The sequence below is a fragment of the Nematolebias whitei genome, chromosome 7 (assembly GCF_014905685.2).
Source record: "Nematolebias whitei isolate Nwh7 chromosome 7, NemWhi1, whole genome shotgun sequence".
NCBI lineage: Eukaryota > Metazoa > Chordata > Actinopteri > Cyprinodontiformes > Rivulidae > Nematolebias > Nematolebias whitei.
Window position 1 is genome coordinate 10,684,446 of NC_056504.1, and position 19,956 is coordinate 10,704,401.

At 45.0% G+C, this 19,956-nt stretch overlaps 1 protein-coding gene across 1 annotated transcript in view; it reads right to left on the reverse strand.

The window, feature by feature from the left end:
• Positions 1 to 1,875: 1,875 nt before the first annotated feature.
• The window catches only part of lrig1 (leucine-rich repeats and immunoglobulin-like domains 1), a 44,804-nt gene continuing 26,723 nt past the window's right edge, over positions 1,876 to 19,956 (reverse strand). The window contains exons 4-18 of the mRNA XM_037679246.1: positions 17,837 to 17,974; positions 17,597 to 17,740; positions 16,535 to 16,678; positions 16,197 to 16,340; positions 13,219 to 13,362; positions 11,430 to 11,510; positions 9,823 to 9,894; positions 9,344 to 9,415; positions 9,062 to 9,225; positions 8,649 to 8,990; positions 7,377 to 7,658; positions 3,799 to 4,233; positions 3,588 to 3,722; positions 3,173 to 3,451; positions 1,876 to 2,652 (exon numbers count right to left, since the gene is read on the reverse strand). Of these exons, the coding sequence (XP_037535174.1) occupies positions 2,468 to 2,652; positions 3,173 to 3,451; positions 3,588 to 3,722; positions 3,799 to 4,233; positions 7,377 to 7,658; positions 8,649 to 8,990; positions 9,062 to 9,225; positions 9,344 to 9,415; positions 9,823 to 9,894; positions 11,430 to 11,510; positions 13,219 to 13,362; positions 16,197 to 16,340; positions 16,535 to 16,678; positions 17,597 to 17,740; positions 17,837 to 17,974 (2,761 nt within the window). The 3' untranslated portion in view covers positions 1,876 to 2,467. The remainder of the gene's footprint in view (positions 2,653 to 3,172; positions 3,452 to 3,587; positions 3,723 to 3,798; positions 4,234 to 7,376; positions 7,659 to 8,648; positions 8,991 to 9,061; positions 9,226 to 9,343; positions 9,416 to 9,822; positions 9,895 to 11,429; positions 11,511 to 13,218; positions 13,363 to 16,196; positions 16,341 to 16,534; positions 16,679 to 17,596; positions 17,741 to 17,836; positions 17,975 to 19,956) is intronic.

Genomic DNA, 19,956 nt, shown 5'->3' on the forward strand with positions numbered 1-19,956 from the left:
CATGTTTTGCTTTGATACTGATTTATAAAATCTATAACATGTTTTTAATACAAAGCCAACTGTTGTACAAAGTTTGTTGTACATTTGTTCAAATATAAGCATCAGAAAAATTTGGAAATGTTCAATACGCTTAAAAATCAAAATAAATTGATGATTACATTGTACTAACCAGTACAAAAATGTCGACTACACCACTGATTATTACTGGTAATCTTTCTCAGTTTATCGTGCACAGATCAATCACTGACCAGGCAGTGAACACGTCTTGAACATTTCAATTTAGGAATTTAGGCTGAATAGGACTTTATTTATTCATTGACAAGTTTCACATTGGATCTGTGGTGAAATGCTGTTTCCTCACGTCTTCAGCAGACACTGAATAAAACTCACTTCAAAACGTGTTGGTGAACGTTGGCGACACGTGGAGCAGTGAGACGCTATCGTTGAGTTAGCTCCGCCGTCCTTCAGGATCGGTGTAAAACACCTGCTACATTCTGCCGCAGGAGGGCCGAGTCGAACGTCACCGGGCTGTTGAGCAACAACGGCTGGTGGGTGATTGGTGGAGGCCACGGCCCGGGGCCCGTCTATCATCTGGTGACAAACGTCCATCTGGAACGCACATTCTGACCTCGAGTCAACGGCAAATACTTTAAACAGCCTGCGGAGGAATAAAACTACGCCTGCTGTCTTTGGAGCTTCGAGACATTCTGCTCTGAAGACGAAGCTCTTTGGATTTCATGTTGTGGTGCACGGCACGCTCCACTGAAGCCGACGGCTTCTCCATAACAGACGAGCTGAAGCAAAGCTAAATGCTAACCCAGCAGAGGGGACGGGGGGTGTTAGTGCAACAGAAACATCCGCTCGTTGTGTTTGCGCAGGTGGTGAAGAACAGGCGGGGGACACAGGTCATCGTAGCAAAATGGCATTTTTTTATTAGACACTTTGATGTTAGAACCGTTTTAGCTTCGACGTCGGTAAAATTTCAGACACTGCGCTTCAATAAATTAGTGTCGGAACCGCACAGTCCCTGTCCCTTCAGCGCGCTGCGTCGGTGCTCGCAGGTGTAACCGGAGCAGCGTGTCCTCCGCCTTACCTCGGCAAGGTTGGAGAAACAAAAACGCCTCGCTGAGTGTGGCAACATGGGGGGGGGGGGGGAGTGCACATTTCACAAGCTTTGCAACTGTTCAACGTTAACCTGAAACACAACTGAAGTGCAGTGATGTAACTCTGAAGGGGGTGGGGGGGACACTGGCCGTTTGTAACATTTTACAGCAGTAACAAAATTAGATTTAAACAGAGGAGCTCAAATCATGAATGTTACACATTTTACTGCGTTTGCTTGAAAACTTAAAAGTCACTTGAGCCCAGGTGGGTCAGAGCATGTGATGGAACCAAAATGGTGAAAGAGCCTCAACGGTCCAGCACGTGTCAAAAATATGTGGATTTTCTCCTCAGAGGGAGACGGTTCCTGCATTCCTGTCAGCAGATGATGCGCACAGTCAGGTTACGGAGTGAGTAGGGGGAAAGAAGAAAGAAAAAGTGCTTAAACTGCCCACGAACGTTGCGCCATCGTACAAAACATTCCACGTCAAAGCTCGTCCTTCATGCCACACCGACGGACCGTGCTCCTGTAAGGCCATAGCTGGCTGTGTTTGTCCCAAAAAGAAAAAAAATTCAAGTGCAATCAAGTGTTTCCTATAAAACATGTACCGGTATCTGTCACACATATAACACAGGGCTATTCAAACTGGTGGCCCGGGGGCCAATTCAGGCCCACGGGTGAGCTCAGTTTGGCCCACCAGTGGGTTCATTTTTAAATAAAACTAGATTTTAAACTGTAAAACAAACTTAATGACAATAGCTGTTGGACGTCCGGCCCCTGAGCTCTTGGCTTCAGTAAGTGTGGCCCCCTGAGCAGCTGAGCTGAATAGCCCTGCTCTAACAGGTTGAGTCATGCATTAAGGCACTGCAGCTGAATGTTTGGTAAAAACTGAAAAAGGCTGTTTTCTTCTAAAAAATAAAAATATCACTCCTTTCTTTGTCATGCACATAGATTCAAACACTCCTGTAAAAGTTATATATAATATATAAGAAAACTCTTATGTACAGTCAAAAGTTCAAATGCATATTTCTCTTTGTTTATCCCCCCACAAATTTATAAACTGTACATGACCCCCTACATTTACACGCTTCAATGTCACATCATTTTGGAGCTAGAACTTTTTTTTACTGGTCACCTCCCAAAGGAAGGTTTTTAAACTATGTACAGCTGATACGCTCAGATGGGACGCCACCCACACAAGCTCCGCCTTCAAACGCCGGACACTCCTTATACATATCCCCCCTCTTTCCCCTTCTGGTGCTCCCGGTAAATCGTGATGCGGGAGGCTGGGGACCGTTGCCCTCGATATGAGGTAGCAGTTTATTTCCCAGTGCAATGAAAGAAAACAGTTTATATTTCGAGCTGCTAGTCGCTGGCTCTCCTCAGGGGGGCGCTCTCACTCTGACAGGCTCGGAGGACGTATCCGTTGGACAACAGAGTCTGCCTGAGCTCAGGCTCACAGTCCGTGTCCGGGCACCCGCGGCCCGCCACGCCGCCCAGCTTCACCGGCTTGTGGAAGGAGGAGTCCTGCATGTGTCCCGATCTGCTCACTGAGGAACAAACAGATGGGGGGGGGTTCAATATTCTGACACGTATATTGACAAATATGCATTCAGCTTGAGGAAGGCGAGGCGGTGGAATGTGTGTATAGATTTGCGGTGACATGTGGAGGTGAGAATTGCTATTCAGAGACTGATTCCACTCGTACAGCTCCCCTGACTACAGGAGTCCCGGAGCAGGCCTGGACCTGCCTCGGCAGGAGTTTGGCAGCGCTCACAACTCTCGTCTGTGTTTTAGTGTTGTTGCTTCAGCTCTGCGTGCAACAACGAGACACCGTCAGCTGCGAGCAGGACACAATCGATCAGCTAACAGGCTGGATGGAGTTCTGCTTGACAAGGATTTCTGAACAAAATCACCTGACACTGGTGATGCTCCTGTGGGAGAGCAGGCCTTTAAAACGTGTTCTGGATTTATGGTTTGGGCCTGGAAGCATTTGTTCTGAACCCGAGCACCCCCTGACTTGCTTTCAGGTCGTAAAAGTACATTTCAAGTCTTCACAAATCACTGTACCTTTTCTGTCCTCTTGGCTCGGCTGTATCGTGTTGTGGTTTTTGGGAAACGTGGTTCCTTGAACGCCTCTTCGGACCTCGTGGGGAGAACCGTTGCAGAGCGGGGCTCTGTGTGACCCGGTGTGGCGCTGCTCCTCGGGGTGACGGTGGGAATAAGGTGGGGGAGCGAGCTGCTGGTACTCTGCGCCTCGAGCGGAGTCGAGCCCGTGGGCCAGGTAGTCGTGATCTATGGAGTAGCTGCTCTCCAAGCAGTCTGTGCACATCACTGGGCCGTCGAACGCTGCGGGGTGGGAGGAGGGAGAAGTCATTTCCAGGCAGTAAATCAACACTTGTAATTATTTTTGACTCGGAGCAGGTTTATACAAACAGGAGCTGCTGGGAAGACAAATATTTGGAGGACGCAGACGGACAGGTACCTGTGGTGTCTCCTACATGTCCGTTGGGCTGAGGTCCACCTCCGACCTCCACACGGAGACACACGTCCTGCCGCTCAGACAGAGTACCCTGAGAGGACAGGTAGCTGGGGACGTCTGGAGGGACAATTGTCTCATCTGGGACAGATAAACAATCTGTTTATACTTTGCACATGTTAACCAATAAGGTAGGGTCAGAGTGATCTAAAGTCACCTGTGTTGGTCACGCTGCACTCTTCGCTCTTCTTCCTGGTCTGATAGATGATGCACACCCACACCAGCGATGTCGCCACAATGCTCGTGACCACGGCAATGACGATGATGCCTATAGTGATGGTGCTCAGGCCCGTAGATGTCACGCAGGCGCTCCTGCGCTGAGTCACCACGAGCTGGCTGTGAGCGCGCTCCGTGCCCAAGGTGTTGGACATGAGGCAGGTGTAGCGGCCGGCGTCCTCCAGCGAGGCGGAGCTGATGATCAGCAGTTGGTTCCCCGGGGTGAAGTGGTGCCTGTCAGAGGGACGCAGCGGCTGGTCGTTGCGCAGCCAGGTAATGCGGGGAGGTGGGCTGCCGAGGGCTTTACACTGCAGGGCCACGGTGTCTCCAACCACCTTGCTGAGGTCCTTCAGGTCCTGGGCCAGGCGGGGGGATTCTATGGAACATGGGAGCGATAGATTCCTCATGAAATGCTGAGAAGCTGCAGGATTCCTGATGATATTCCTATTAGTAATAACTAGGGATGCACGACATTGGATTTTTGGCTGATATGATAAAACTTATTTTGCCGATAACCGATACCAGTACAGATATCGTTTTTCCAAGCCCTACTTACAGACACTACATATCTTTCTCTGCTGTGGAATTAAAATACTACATCATTCTGCATGGTCTTTGTCAGTTGGGCCTGCTACCAGATGCAGATGCTAAAAAGGGGTCTGAAAATGATGCAACACTTCAACTTGAAATATGTTTAATGTCAAATTTAGTCATGACGTTTACTCGCTCTAACACAATGACAACACTCAAACAGTGCAAATTTGTAAATGTTTACAAATCAAAACTCAACGACGCGCATGATGTCATAGCGTTGTGCTGGCACTGCAGGCGTCCTTGTCACTGGGTTGTCATACAAAAACAGTGCCTTTAATATATACGAGTATATATATATATATATATATATATATATATATATATATATATATATGTTAGGGCTTTAACAGACTACTCGAGCAATTTACACATCAATTCCTAGGACATCTATCGAGTTTTTTAATTTCACATCGAGTATTCGTGGTGACGTCATTATGTCGCCATTACGTCATTGCAGGTCCAGTCTTGGCAAACAAGTAGAAATGCATCAATAGTCTGGAAATATTTCACTAAAGATGGATCTTCCGGTTCAACTACCGTAAGGAAACAGAAAATGAATCAACTTCCTGACTAGAGCTGATGCGAACCGGTGTTACACCATATTTTGTGACCACCGTATACTGTGACCATAGGGGGCGGTGTTGCACGCACTGTTGCAGGTCACAGAATATGGTGTAACACCAGGTCCATTCGACTGAACCAGAACCAGCTTCCTCTGACCTTGTTTCACAAACAAAAAGCAAAAAATACTAATCTCTAAACCTATAAAAAACCTATAAACATATTAATCTCTAAAACTAAACCTAATGCACACCACAGCTGGCGGTGGTGCGGGGTAGTCGTCCGCCCCACTGTTTTTAGTTTCATTTTTGACGTGCCGGACGTTTCTTCACTTTTGCAGCTTAATAATAAAAACTAATAGTTTACAACAAAGTCCATGCTCAATAATCCAGGTATAAAATCCAACATTTTCCAGTCAGGTCATCTGGACAGTTTCTTTTTTTGTGCTGAAACGTTTCGCCTTCGATCCAGAAGGCTTCATCAGTCAAGGAAACGCACAACAAAACTGATTCTTCCTCCAACAGCTTACTCCAAAGTGGAACAAACCAGTTCTGTTTGTGATAAGATGGTCTCTTTGGTACGCCCCTCCTCCATTGCCGGCCCTCTTCCTTGTTGACAGTCTTATCAAACTGGTTGAAAACAACAAAGTCTATGCTCAACATGCTTCCACTTTGGAGTAAGCTGTTGGAGGAAGAATCAGTTTTGTTGTGTGTTTCCTTGACTGATGAAGCCTTCTGGATCGAAGGTGAAACGTTTCAGCACAAAAAAAGAAACTGTCCAGATGACCTGACTGAAAAATGTTGGAACTAATAGTTTAGTTTTTCCTGTGACTTATTTGCAGTGTGATATATGCTCCCAATGTTTTGTTGGTCTTTTTTTGTAAACAATGACCCTTTTTGCGTTTTTATTTATTTATTTATTTTTGTATCTTTAGATGCTATGAAGTAATCAAGTACTCGAGTTCTACTCGAGTTTTATTATGTTAATGTCGAGTTTAAAAATGATGTAGTCGTTCAACCCCTAATATAAAAACAGTGCCTTTTATATTGGTGAGTTATTTTAATGGAATGGCTGATGTCCGATATTTAACTTTATTGCTAATATTGGCCGATACTGATACCATGCCAATAATATCGGGCATCCCTAGTATCCGCTTAATAATAAGCTCAAAGATGATGTTTGCACTCTCAGTTTTCTGTCTTTGTTAAGCTCGTCAATTACAAACTGCAGGATCCCGGTGTCTCAGACGGACACACCGAGCACAGACTGAGGAAGTCTGATGTGAAAACATTTACAAACACTGATCCTCTGATATCTGAGATTATATCTCAGATGGAACGCCGATAAACTCTGACAGCAGATAACGTTCTAGCACAACACACTAATAAGATTTCTCTTGGGACAGAATCTTCTTCAGAACAATGTTTTCAGTGTTTCTCTGAGCAACTTCACATTCCACTGAAAGAAACCCACTGAGCTCTGTGTGTGTGTGTGTGTGTGTGTGTGTGTGTGTGTGTGTGTGTGTGTGTGTGTGTGTGTGTGTGTTGGCCTCTCAGACTGAACACTTCCCCTCACAGTGGGACACACAGATTAAGAGATTTCACTTAACCCACTTCAGCCGCTCATTTCTCCTCTATCAATACTTTCCCCAGCTCATCAACCCCCCCCCCCCCTCCTCCCACTCCTCGACTCTTACATCTCAAACATTTTTTTCTCCCCCAACTCTTTTCCAGACAGGGGTCTCTCTGAAGCGCCCTCCCACCACCACGTTTCTAAAACCCACACGTCACAGCTTCAGTAGTTTACCCTCTGAGCTGATCGGTGCTCCGACAGTCTGACACCCTGAACACAGAACCTGTTGCTCCTGAACTCCAAGACCCCCCCACCCTGTTATTTTTGTTTAGTTTTAGCTGTGTGACAACAAGCTGCTCTGCTCCGTTGGAACACAAAGAACAAAGCTGATCTGTGTGCTCAGAAACTTAACGGGAGAGAAACTGGGTTTGTTGGGTTGGAGTGTAAAACAGCCAATAAACTGGGAGCACCGAGGCCTTCGGCGAGGCAGCCATCACTGTCCCTTCCACCCAGAAAGGAGCAGGGGGTGGGAATGCCTAACAAACACCCCTCTGTGAGTCTCCCTTTCTCCCCCTCCATCCCCCACTTTGACCCCTAACTGTGACCTCTGACCCCTGACCTGCAGCACGGCCGCAGCTGCCGAGAAAAGAAAAATATAAAGCTTCTCATTCTGCGGCCCCAGGCGGACCGATTCCCAACAGAGCGCCCGGCTATTTACAATTCAGCGGTGGGAATATGAGCGACTTGGCGGGAGGAAGAACGAGGCAGCCAACAGGAAGTGGGAGCTCTCACCCAGCACGGTGAGGGTGGCGTTGGCCGAGATGGCGCCCGCGGTGTTTTTGGCGGTGCAGCTGTACACGCCCATGTCTTCGAGTTTGACGTCCGTGATGAAGAACACGTCGTCGTCGGGCATCACGTGCATTCTGCGCTCGCGAGCAGCGGGGAAGTCCGTGCCGCCGTCCTTCTGCCAGGCGATCTCTGGCGTGGGGTGGCCCTTGGCGGCGCACTCCAGCCTGGCGGTGTGGCCCGTTCGAATGGTGCTGTCCGTGGGCGTCTTCACGAAGGACGGCAGTTCTGTGGAAGAAGGAGAACTTTACGTTGTACTGACTTCATGTCATTTTAGCAGAATCTTTTTTTTTTTTTGCAAAAAAACTTAACAGATGTTGAGGATTATGGAGCTACTCGTTCTGTTCTCAAACACATTCTTCCAGCTGCTGCTGGCGTTTACTCCCAGGAACTTCCGGCCAGAGGCCCACAGATCAAATCCTGCAGGTCTTATTTTTCCAACAGGTCATTTGACAATAGACTTTTTCACTTTTACTAATGTTATCAGAAGTGAGAGTAAATGATAACTAGGGATGCACGATATTGGATTTTTGGCCGATATCTGATTTGTTAAAACTTATTTGGCCGATACCAATACCAATATTGTTTTTCCTAGCCCTACTTACAGAGACTACATATCTTTCTCTGCTGTGGAATTAAAATACTACATTATTCTGCATGGTCTTTGTCAGTTTGGCCTGATACCAGATGTAGATGCCAAAAAGGGGTCTGAAAATGATGCAACACTTCAACTTGAATTATGTTTAATGTCAAATTTATTCATGACATTTACTCTCCCTAACACGACAACACTCGAACAGTGCAAATTTGTAAATTTTCACAAATTTAAACTCAACAGCACATGTGACGTCATAACGTTGTGCTGGCGCTGCAGATGTCCTTGTTACTGAGCTGTCATACAAAAATAGTGCCATATATATATATATATATATATAAACAGCTCCTTTTATATTGGTGAGTTATTTTGATGGAATGGCCAATAATTAACTTTCTCACTAATACCAGCCGATAGTATCGTGCACCCCTAATGATAACCTTTACAAATAAATCAAACAATAAAGTGTCAGTTCATCATCTTGAAGATGGAGGCCAAGTTACTCCAGTGATACATGCTGAAAAGATCTTGGTCCTCCAAAACACGATCATTGATATCTTTTCAGGGCAACAATCATTGAAAAACAATATTTTTGTCCTTTTTCTGCACATCTGGCAACATACCATTGACGACGACGTGGGCTTTCATAGAGTAGGTGGCGCCGAAGTGATTGGTGATGATGCACTGGTAACGTCCCTCATGGGCAAAGGTGACTTCCCGCAGGTGCAGGATGGTGGTGTACTCCATCACCCCTCCTCCTGCTTCCGGCTCGCCGTGGTGGAGATCGCGCACGTGGGCGTAGTTCTCCATCTCGGCGTGATGAAGCAGCTCCTGGTCCTTACGCCAGGCGAAGGTCATGGGTGAGGAGCTGCTGCTCGCCACTGTGCAGGTGAGACGTGCATCGCTTCCCAGGACCGTCACCGTGTTCTCTGGCTGAACAGTGATCTGGGGCTTAGGGAGGTCGTCTGGGGGGGGCGGAGAATAAGACTTAATGACATGAAGCTAAATTTAAGAGACGGTTGTAAATTGTGCTTACCACACACAAAGCTGCTGATTGGAGCCTGGAAGATGTTGGTTCCCTGCAAGCTCACTGGGTGGGCACAGGTGGCGTTTACACCATCCTGCAGACCATGTGACAACAACCAGCCAGGCAGCCACTGCAGCTGGCAGTCGCAGAGGAAACCGTTGCTCTGAATCAGACTAGAGGAGAAAAGACCAACGTGAGCCGGGTCTCCTGGATAACCACCTCTAACTAAAGCGGACGTTGATTTAGCTGAAGTGGGAGTGTTTGTGCTGCGTTTGTTTAAACAGTACTCACAGGCTCCTGAGGTTTCTCATTTTACTGAAAGCATCAGGCTGAATGGAACGAATCGCATTCTCCCCCAAGTTCCTGTTGGCAAGAAGAAAACAAAATCTGTTCTATTACTGCATAAATTACAGCTTCATGCAAAATCTACCACGAGTCTGACTGTCAGCCATGATGAAAATAATCAGCTTTGTGTCTCTGCCCTCAGTAAAAAAGCTTATAGGAATTCCATGTCTCCTCCTGGGTTCACCATATGCTCAATAACTTAGTTCCTGTGTTGAGATTGTGCTAAGCTAACCAGAGAGAGGCAGCTGGCCGCCTGTAGGAACAGCCTCCGTCTTCTCCTTTTACAACAACGCTATTAAATTGCTGGCGACCTCCACTCTGCCAGCTACTTTTGGCAATCTCAACCTCCTGCCTCCCCCCTCCCCCTCCCGTTTACACCCTCACCTCACTTCCCCCTGCCAGTTCCACTCTTGTAGGATACTCACAGGTGTTCCAGGGTCTCCAGGCCAGCGAAGGCCTTCTTGGCCACTGATTTGATCTTGTTTCCAAACAGAGTGCTGCCGTTCCAGAACACGAAGGGCGCCGAGTGATGAGGAGCGAGGGGAGAGGAAGAGGGAGTGAGAAGAGGGAGCAGGGCGAGGGGAGAAGAGCACAATTAGTGAGGCTGAATCTGATAAGAGAGAAGGGATTGGGGTATTGGAAATCTGAACTGGGTGGAGATTAGCCACAAGAAAGGGTGAGCGAAATTGAATGGTGCTGCGGTTGGGTTGGAGAGGAAGGGGGGGTGGCACCTGGGGTCTGTGCTGCTACTCTTCAAAGACCACTTTTATCTTTATTAGAATTTAACAGCAATGACCAGACTCGGCTGTGTGTGGCGTGGTGAGCGTGTACGAGCGTTCATGCAATCTTCTGAGTGGATGTCGCCTGTCAGGTGGAGAAGTGAGTTGTTTCTCTCTGATCTGGGGGTCGAAGCCCCTCGTCCACCCTCTGCTGTGGTTTTACTTCACAGGAAGAGGAGACACGGCTGGGTGGCTCACCATCAGGACCCCAGTGTTCAAACTCATCCAGACTGAAAACCCTGCCCTGTCACAGGGATGAAGAGGCAGCTCCTTCGTGACTTCTGTTTTAAAGGAATTTAATTAAGCTAAGAATAAAAAGAATAAAACCTGCGCCTCCATCCTTCATGGCTGTGTTGATAAGCTGCTTTAAGGGAAGCAATTTTGTGTGCTGGACACTTTGATGTCCCCTTCTTTTCTACTATTTATTTTCCCGTGGCTCAGTTTGACAGCTTCGGGATGCAGCGAGCTGCTTCCGCCAACGCCATGACAAAAAGGAGGGGGGGGGGCAGGGTCAGAGGGCAGGGCGAGAGAGGCGTTTGATGTTTGATGACTGAATACAGCCCTCAATTTTACCCTCTCTCAGTTCCTTACAACAGAGAGTGGGAACGAGGGGACTAGAAAAGAGGCGGCGTGAAGGAAAAACAGCAATAAGCCTATTGGGGAGGGAACCCCTGCCAGCTGAAAGAAAAGCCCCTTCTCTGCCTTATTCTCTGGCTCTTTCTTTCAGCGGCGCACACACTGGGAACCATCTTGGCTGGACATCATCTTTTTGTCCTGCAGGTTGATGATTGGCGCTTAGAAACTTCACGCTCGCTGCAATTTTGCAATTCACTAACTTTTTACAATAACACTTTTTTTTTCTTTACATGGAGCTCCATGAATTACTGAAAAACTGATACAGGATTCACTGTATTGGCTTCTTGAACCGTTATCTGCAACGATAACCTGATTTGCTCCTAAAGATTAAAAGAGAGAAATGGGACTAAAAGTTTAATTGAACGTTTTATCAGAAAACTTTCCAAACAAAAGTTATAATAAAAGGTGGCAGATATCTACACTTTACAGCCTGAGAGATTTTAGCTGGCAGTACAGAATGAACAGGGACTTGGATGGAAACTTTTACACAAATTTGTGAACGCTCACTTTTTTCCTTTTTTGTAGAAAAGCAGAGAGAACCCCAGAATAGTGACAGGATGTTGGAGAAATGAAAAGGAACTGAGGACGGAGCAAAAGAAGAGAGGGGGAGGACTCACAGCTTCTTGAGTTTGTCCAATCCAGAGAAGGCCCCGTTGGTGTCTTCTATTGTGCCTGAGATGTCGTTACGGTCCAGCTCCCTGTGGAGAAGGAGAGAAGAGAGAGGGGATAAGAAAAATGAACAGAGTCTGCCATCACTGAAGGGTTTCAAAGTCCTGGCAGAGGCTGTTCTAGAAGTCACCCCCCCCCACCCCCGCACCTGGCCTTAAGAGACCCTCTGCTGCTCTGCTCTGCCAGTCAAGCACAATGTTTCCTCACAGAAGTAGAGAAAAGGTGAGCATGTGAGGATGAGACAAACCCCAGCACAAGGAAACGCATATTTAATTCATGAAGGCAGAGAGGGACTGACGAGAGCACAAAGTCTTGTAAGAGGCCAGACGGTTGGAGGCGATGGAGGCAGGTTCGGTGCAGCCAAGACTTTTAATGGGGTGTGGGGCCAGGCTTAGCCATGGCTGGGCAAAGGGATAATAGAACCAAGGAGTAACAAAGAGAAAAGGGGAATTGTTTTACAATGATTTGGGGGTTTCCAAACCCTTGTTGACTGGATCTGCGTCCTCCTGTGAACAGCCACCTCTGAGGTGAAGCACTGCCCGTCTGCACGGCCAGCAAACAGAAAAGCAACACAGAACTCATCTGAAAACTTCAGTAGACTTTCTTCCAAACTTGAGAAATGCTTTTGAGGTTGATGGTCAGCTACACCCTCCATAACTTCTCCCCACACCCCCACCCCTTGCTTTCCAAGCATCTTTTATCCCCCTCTGGTTCTTTTCAGCCTCCACTGGCTGCTGTCTGAGTTGGACCCGAATGTGGCTGCCAAATTCCTACTCTTTCTGGCTGGCTGGATGTGAATGGCCATTGCCTCGTTAAAGCAAGGCCAAGGGTGAGGTGGGGGCTGGGGGGCTGCGGCGCAAGAGAGCCTAGCTAAAGAAGGCCCTACGAGCCACCGACCCCCATGGCCGAATTAGAGGCCAGGCTGGCTTGTTTGGAGCTTTCACACCCTGATGCAGACTCCAGCCCCAAGCCAGCAGCACAGGCCCAATTAAAGCTCCCCAGCTCCCTTTCAGGGTCCTGCCTATGGCTGCCCCCCCTCTGCTGATTAGATTAGGTCTGCCTCAAAAGACAGAGGAGTTTACCTAGATAAGTAATTTAAAACATCCTATTCAATCAAAACTGTATTTATTAGGAGATTAAAAAATAAAAGACTAGTGAGTGAGTCGGACCTGTGTGCCTTGGCTCGTCACCTGCTGGGACAGAGCTGGTTAGGGGACCTCTGGCACATCTCGCCTCTTTGGCTTTTTCACCAGGAAGCAGCAGAGCCAAGAGAAGCTTGGTCAACAACCAAGACCCCCCCAAGTCTTTCTGACAGATTTATCGAAAGACTTTTTCTTTACTTTTTTGTGCAAAAGGTGGAAGGAAAAGAAATCTTTGCCTTTCACTGTCTTTTTAAAGGAAGGAGAAATATCAAAAGAGCCAAACAAACTGGAACGTTCTGATCCGAGCTGGTTTGGACACAAAATCCAACGCAAGAGCAGAAGTAATAAAAGAGAGGAAACTAATGAAGACAACAGACATCTAGTGGCACCAATAAAGGACAATAAACATAAACAAGATGTTTTAGAATTAAAAGATCCTGCTTTGTAAAGGAAGAGGCTTCATAAGCTTCAAAATCAGAGATCACACAGACAGAAATTAAACAGCTCAGCTTTCACTGCTGCCAAATGGCATGGCTACGTCTTATCTTCAGCAGGAGCAGAACTTTAATGGAGGGGGGGGGGGGGGGATACTTACAGGGTGCGTAGGGCCTTGAGACCCCGGAAGGCTCCCTCACTGATATGGCTGATGGAGTTGTGGCCCAGCTGAAGGGTATGGAGATCCCCCAACACAGCCAGACTTCCTTCATCCAGGCGGCTCAGGTTGTTGTAGGACAGATTTCTAAAGAAACCAAAAACAGAAGACAAGAGACAAGTTTGGTGTGAGGTCTGGAAGGAGATGACAGCTTGCAACATCATTATACTTCAATTTCACGGCTGATTTGAAAAAAGTTTGCAGCTCGGAGACGTGTTTTTCCAATGTGTCTCTTCCCCACTACAAGCTGTTAGCAGAGAACGAGTTTAGCAGACATCTGAATTATTGGTAGAACTTTACATGGCTATAACTTCCATTTATAAACCTCCTTGGGCTTGTGGTAAACCCCCGGGAAACACAATGTCGCTCAGACCCAAACGTTACAATTAAGCTGCTCTTTTCTTCCTTAGAAACATGAAGAACTAAAATGGGATGTGAACGCCACAGAAAATACTTCTACCTTTACAAGCAACTGTAACGACTCAAACTTTATATATTTCCTGTAAAAAAAAAAAAAAGATTACTGATATAACAATAGTGGTACCACTTTACAATAAGGCTCCCCTTATAGATGTTAATAAATAGTTTCAATATATGCTTTTAATTTCTCTATAAACACTTTATAAATCATAAATAACTGCTTATTGTGCATTAATTAAGGGTGAAAGAGACAAAACTGACCAGTTTCTTGTCAAATAGTGAACCAAATCTGTTCACCTATATATTTCATCTAGAGTTGTTATATTAAACATTTCAGACCAAGTTAGTACCTTGTAAACACAATAAGCATTTGTAAACCGATTTTTTTAGGATATAATATTGCACTTTATCACTGCATTAAAAGTATCTACAACTAATATTATATCCTAAAAAAATGATGTTTACAAACACTTATTGTGCTCACAAGGTACTAACTTAGTCTGAAATGTTTAATATAACAACTCTAGATGAAATATATAGGTGAACAGATTTGGCTCACTATTTGGCAAGAAAGTGGTCAGTTTTGTCTCCCTGTCACCCTTAATTAATGCATAATAAACAATTATTAATGATTGATAAAGTGTTTATAGAGGAATTAATAACATATCTATAAACTATTTATTAGCCATCTATAAGGGGAGCCTTATTGTAAAGTGGTACCCAATAAATTATGTGTCATTATTTTTCAGACAGTGCTCACAGGCAGTGCTGTGTATTTTATTGTCCTGTGTGGCCTCAGGTGTGCTTGAGCAGTCATGTGTGCAGAGATTCATTGTGATGACCAGCTCAGCCAGGCGCATTGGGAATGCAATAACAGGCTCCTCATAAAGACAAGTCATCCACTTCTATCAGCTGGTTGGGTCATCAGAACCCAATATAATAAAAATCATGTAGCCGGTTACTGCTGCGGTGCCGGGCGGTAGATTCAAGAACAGCACAGGGAGCAATCTGCCATTCAAAAGATGTGCACACAGGAAACGGTGCTGAGCTACCCAGAGCAAACTGGAACGTTCCCCATCCCCACTTTATCCCTTCAGACTGGTGCGCGTAAACAAGCGCAGGCGCCACAGACGGCCCGGGCTGCCCTGTCGTTACCAACGCCTGAGCTGAGCAAAGCACTTTAAAGCTGCATTACGACACTCATGTCAACAGCACCGGAGAGAATTTCAGATAATAACTCGGTAGACAAAGGCGGTGAAGGTGATCCTGGAGTGTAATTATCACAATACAAACAAGTGAGGATTACAGGCCGGTTTGCCAAAACCCCACGCTTCAAAACCGAGTACAAAAACTCTTGTCGAAGGGCTTGTGTGCTGTTGAGCCCGGCTCTAATTATGGGATAAACAGGCTTATCCTGAGAACAGCAGAGCACACCGAGTGTTAAAGCAAGAAGTCATTCAGCCCTGGAGAAGGTAAACTGAGAGTGTGAGCTTCTCAAGGTGTCCAAACGTTTTCATACGTGGGTCAAAACTATCCAGATGAAAGGACTTGTGGGCCACAAAAATGTGAATTGAACTCTCAACGTGAACAGTATTTTGGAGAAAGGACAAAAGTTGATTAATTTTGGTGGCGAAAGAGTTTTAAATTGTAGATCCAAAACATTAAAAGCATCATAAACACTAAGCTTGTATTTTTTATTATAAAGGATTTGATTTATTTGATTTGTTGGGACTATGTTTGTTATTTTCTTGTGTTTGGAAAGTTCATTTTAGTCTGTTCTCAACAACAAAAGCATAATTTGAATCCTTTTAAAAGGGGGTCGATCAGCCTTTAGGACCATGGACGGCCCAAAAGGCTGATCCAAGTTCTGAAAAATCGTCCAGCTGTCAGTCGTTACAACAGATTCATAGAAGGTTTGATGAAGTTGATCAACTCGTATGTAGATGATACCACGTTCTATTCACTTAAAAATGTCAAATTTCCCTATTGATTATTTTATCAACTGCAATATTTATTTAAGTTTTATGACTCATCATCTAAAAGTCTCCTTTCTGGTAGAAATCAGAAAAAGTTTGTTTTGATTTGTACCATGAAGTGAAAATAAAAAAATATATAGCCAAAGGTTTGTGTTTTGTTTAACATTGCTCGTTTTGAGAAGATTGTTTTTATTTTGTTTCGCTGTTAAACCTAAACACTATATAAAAAAGGATTACCAACTAATTTGCAGAAAGTCTGCATCGACCTCTGAAGCCTGCAGGACAAAATGATACCATTCTTAAACTGCAGCTGTGGGCCGCACAAAATCACACCAAGGGCCGCAAATGACCCTCGGGCCGCACTTTGGGCACCCGTGGTTTAAGACGTAGTTTACATCACTAAATGCTAATGAAAATTAAACCTTTAGTGTACAGTTGTAGGAATTTAAACCACGCTGGCAAGAACAAACAAAAATAAAAGATAATTTGGCACAAGAGGCTGACTGTTGAGGCTCATTTACTCACAGTTCCCTTAATTTATGGCAAAACTTCCATCCATCAGGGTTGATGCGAGCAATTGAGTTTTTGCTGAGGAAGAGTTGCGTCAGGGAGCTCAGGCCGTACAGGGAGCCGCTGTTCACCTCCGTCAGGTTGTTGTACTCCAGGTGACTGCATGAGAAAAAACAGCAGGAAGATTAGTTCATCCACAGTTTCAGGCAGTGCATGTGGCATTTTTGCACCTGGGAAGAGAGGATGTTATTTGAACGCTACTTGTGACTATTACCACAAAGGCTTGTGAGTAACTTCGTAATTACACGTGTTTAAGTGTTTTATCTCAAAAAGTTCTTTATTTTACTACATACAGGACTTTCATCTTGGCCAGGTCCCAGAAGGCTCCGTCAGTCAGTTTGCTGATGCTGTTCCTCTGCAGTTTAAGCACCTCCAAACTGGACAAACCCTGGAAGGTCAGACCCTCTATCTGATGGATACGGTTCCTGTTCAGGTCTCTGTGGAGTTAAGAAACAGAATAAAAACTCTGACAGAACACCTGAAAACAGAGCAGCAGTTTTTCCTCCAGTGCATTCTGCTCTTATTTTAAAAAGGACATTCATTAACTCCAAGTTGAAGCACTCAGTTTTGCAGCTTGCACTCTTCCAGTAAAGACCTCTCTCTTTGGTGTGTGTTGCTCTGGTCACATTAGTGATAAGAAAAGAGGGATGAGCTGAAAATCATGATATAAGATGCTATAAAACTAAACCTGGTCTCTCTCTGCATCCAACACTGAACTGCACAGCTGCTGAGTGTGTGAAGGCTGTAAAAGCCCCCAGGCTCGCAAAGATAAACATCCATACAGGTTCTTTTGTGTCCAGCATGCATCACCACTAGAATGGGAAGATACAGTGTCACTGGGGCCACCTGTTCAACAAAAGGCACCTGGGGAACCTGCCGGAGCCACAATAAGGGGGGAGACTACCATTACACGTGTTGTCTTTGCTCTCTGAAATGGAGGTGTTGAGCTACAAATGGGATCGGCCTCACGGTGATGCTGGAGGGAAGTTTGACAAAGATAATGGAGCATGCTACGGGGACTGAACAAACCACTTTGGGGATATGGAGGAAGGCAATAAATCACTAATAATATGAGCCTGGTGTTTACCTTGTCAGACCTTATCCACACCAAGAGGTATAGCTCACACTAACAGCGTTTCTCATGTTCAACACACACCTCAAGCAGCAGACAATAGAAACTCCTCCTTTATCCAGACATCTTTTAAACACAACTGCATCTCCTCAAATGAGGAGGCTCAAAGCGAACGGTCAGAGACGTTACGTTTCTGCACCGTGAACTGCTCAGACAGATGAAAACACAGCCTTGTCGGCACATTCACTCTGTGTCCGAGCTGACGAAAGGCAGTGGTACTCACAGCTGGGTGAGCTTCGGAAGCTGGAAGGCTCGGATAGGGATCTGGCTGATGCGGTTTCGGCTCAGTCTCAGAATCTGTAGAGTTGGACCCAGACGATCCAGAGCGCCGAGCTCCAACACACTGATCTTGTTGTTACTGAGGTATCTGAACACACATTCATTCGTCATTCATCTCACGAATCATTTTATGAAGATTTTGTGCAAGGGGGGGGAAATAAAATCTGTGTCCTTAGGTACTTACAGGTCTCGGATTTGAAGGCCTGCAGGAAAGTACTGCCCTCGAAGCTCGGTGATGTCATTATTGCTCAGATCCAAGGTTTCCAGAGAAACCAGCTCTCTTATCCGCTGACCATCAACGCTGCGGATCTTATTATGATGTCTGAAAAACAAAGATCACATAGAGCATTAGGTGTGGTCAGCAGTTACCTTGTTAACCGTTCACGCACTTCCATAAATCAATGTATGGGGACACTACTCAAGTCCTCCTGAGCTCTCTAAGCCCACTCAGGCACAGAGAGAGCAGAGTACACAGAATAAAGTGGCCTCCGTCCACCACTAACTTCCATTAAGAGCTCCCAAACAGAAGCTGGCCTTTTATAAACAACTCCGAGGTTAAAGAGACGGTCACAAATCGTGCGATGGTATGAACTGATACGCCTGCGTCGTTAAAGAAGCTCTGTCCTCGATCAACGACCTCAAGACAACTGACGAGATGAACAAAAAATGTAAACAAGCTTGAAAAGTTGCAACTGAATAAATACTCGTGCTGCTGATGTGCCTGATGGAGAGGGAAAAAGAGAGGATGCTTCCTGTCAAGTTTTACAAGCTGCTCTGAACAACAACAGTCTAACATCAAGGTTCATGCTCAATAATCCAGGTAAAAAAATCCAACAAAGTTCTGTCAGGTCATCTGGACGGTTTCTTTTTTTGTTGAGACGTTTCTTCCAAAGGCCTTCATCAGTCAGAGGAGCCACCAAACAAACTGTGTTCCACAAACAGCACACTCACAGTGGGTCAACCAGTTTGCTGGTGATAAGATGGTTTCTGGGACGCTTTTTTTTTTGAGACGCTTGATCCTTCATCCAAAGGACTTCATCAGACCAGGGGGGGACTGGGGGGGAGGAGAGGGCAGGCCCCAGAAACCATTATCGCCAGAAAACTGGTTGGCCCACTATGTAATTGTGCTAATTATGGGACTGAGTTTGTGGCTCCTTGGACTGATGAAGTCCTTTAGATGAAGGACAATACGTCTAAAAAAACAAAACAAAAGAAATCATCCAGATGACCTGACTGAACGATGTTGAATTTTCTACCTGGATTATTGAGCGTGAACTTTGATGTGTTGAACCACTTTGGCCATGGCTGCCTCAGAGGAGTTGACAGGGGAGAGGACGGGCCCCAGAAACAATCCATCCAGATGAACTGATTGAACTTTGTTGGACTAACTTTTAGATGTTTCAATACAAGGAAACATTTTGCCAGGGTTTCGTTTTGTCCGAGAAGGTAGGACATGCCGTGCAAGAACTTGGAGGACAAACTGAACAGACTTCAGATTTTATTTTAACACTATTTAAGGGTCTTTTAACGAATGAGGGGAGTCAAATGCTGCTCCACCCTTTCCTGTACTTCTCAACATCTGTGACTGGTTATTTAGGAAACCAGAGAATAGAAAAGACAAATGAAATAATAGAGTGAAGCGGATTGTGAAACATGGTGTTATACAGTCATTTGACTCGCTACACCGGCAGCCTGGATGTATATGTTAGGAGGCTGGGGCCCCACGTTACCTGAGTGCACACGCATGAGACATGTGACCTGTGAGTGAGCGCTAACTGGGAGAGCAGGAGTTGGAATTTAATTTATCATCACTTTTAATGTGCCCAAAGAGATCTAAAAATAAAAACATACAAAAGTAAAAGAACAAGATGGGGATTCAAAAGTACTTGAACAAAATAAAATGTACTTTTCAAGGATTCATGGATTCAAGGATTTTTTTATTGTCATACCAGCTCACATTTGCATGTTTATGGTACGAAATTCAGACTCGGGTCCCAGATCAAGAAGCCTAACAATTAACAAATAAATAAATACAAACAAGTATGTATATATACATATATATATATATATATATATATATACATATATACACATATATATATATACATATATACATATACATATATACACATATATATATATACATATACATATATACATATACATATATACATATATACATATATACATATACATATATACATATACATATATACATATATACATATACATATATACATATACATATATACATATACATATATATATATACATATACATATATATATATACATATACATATAT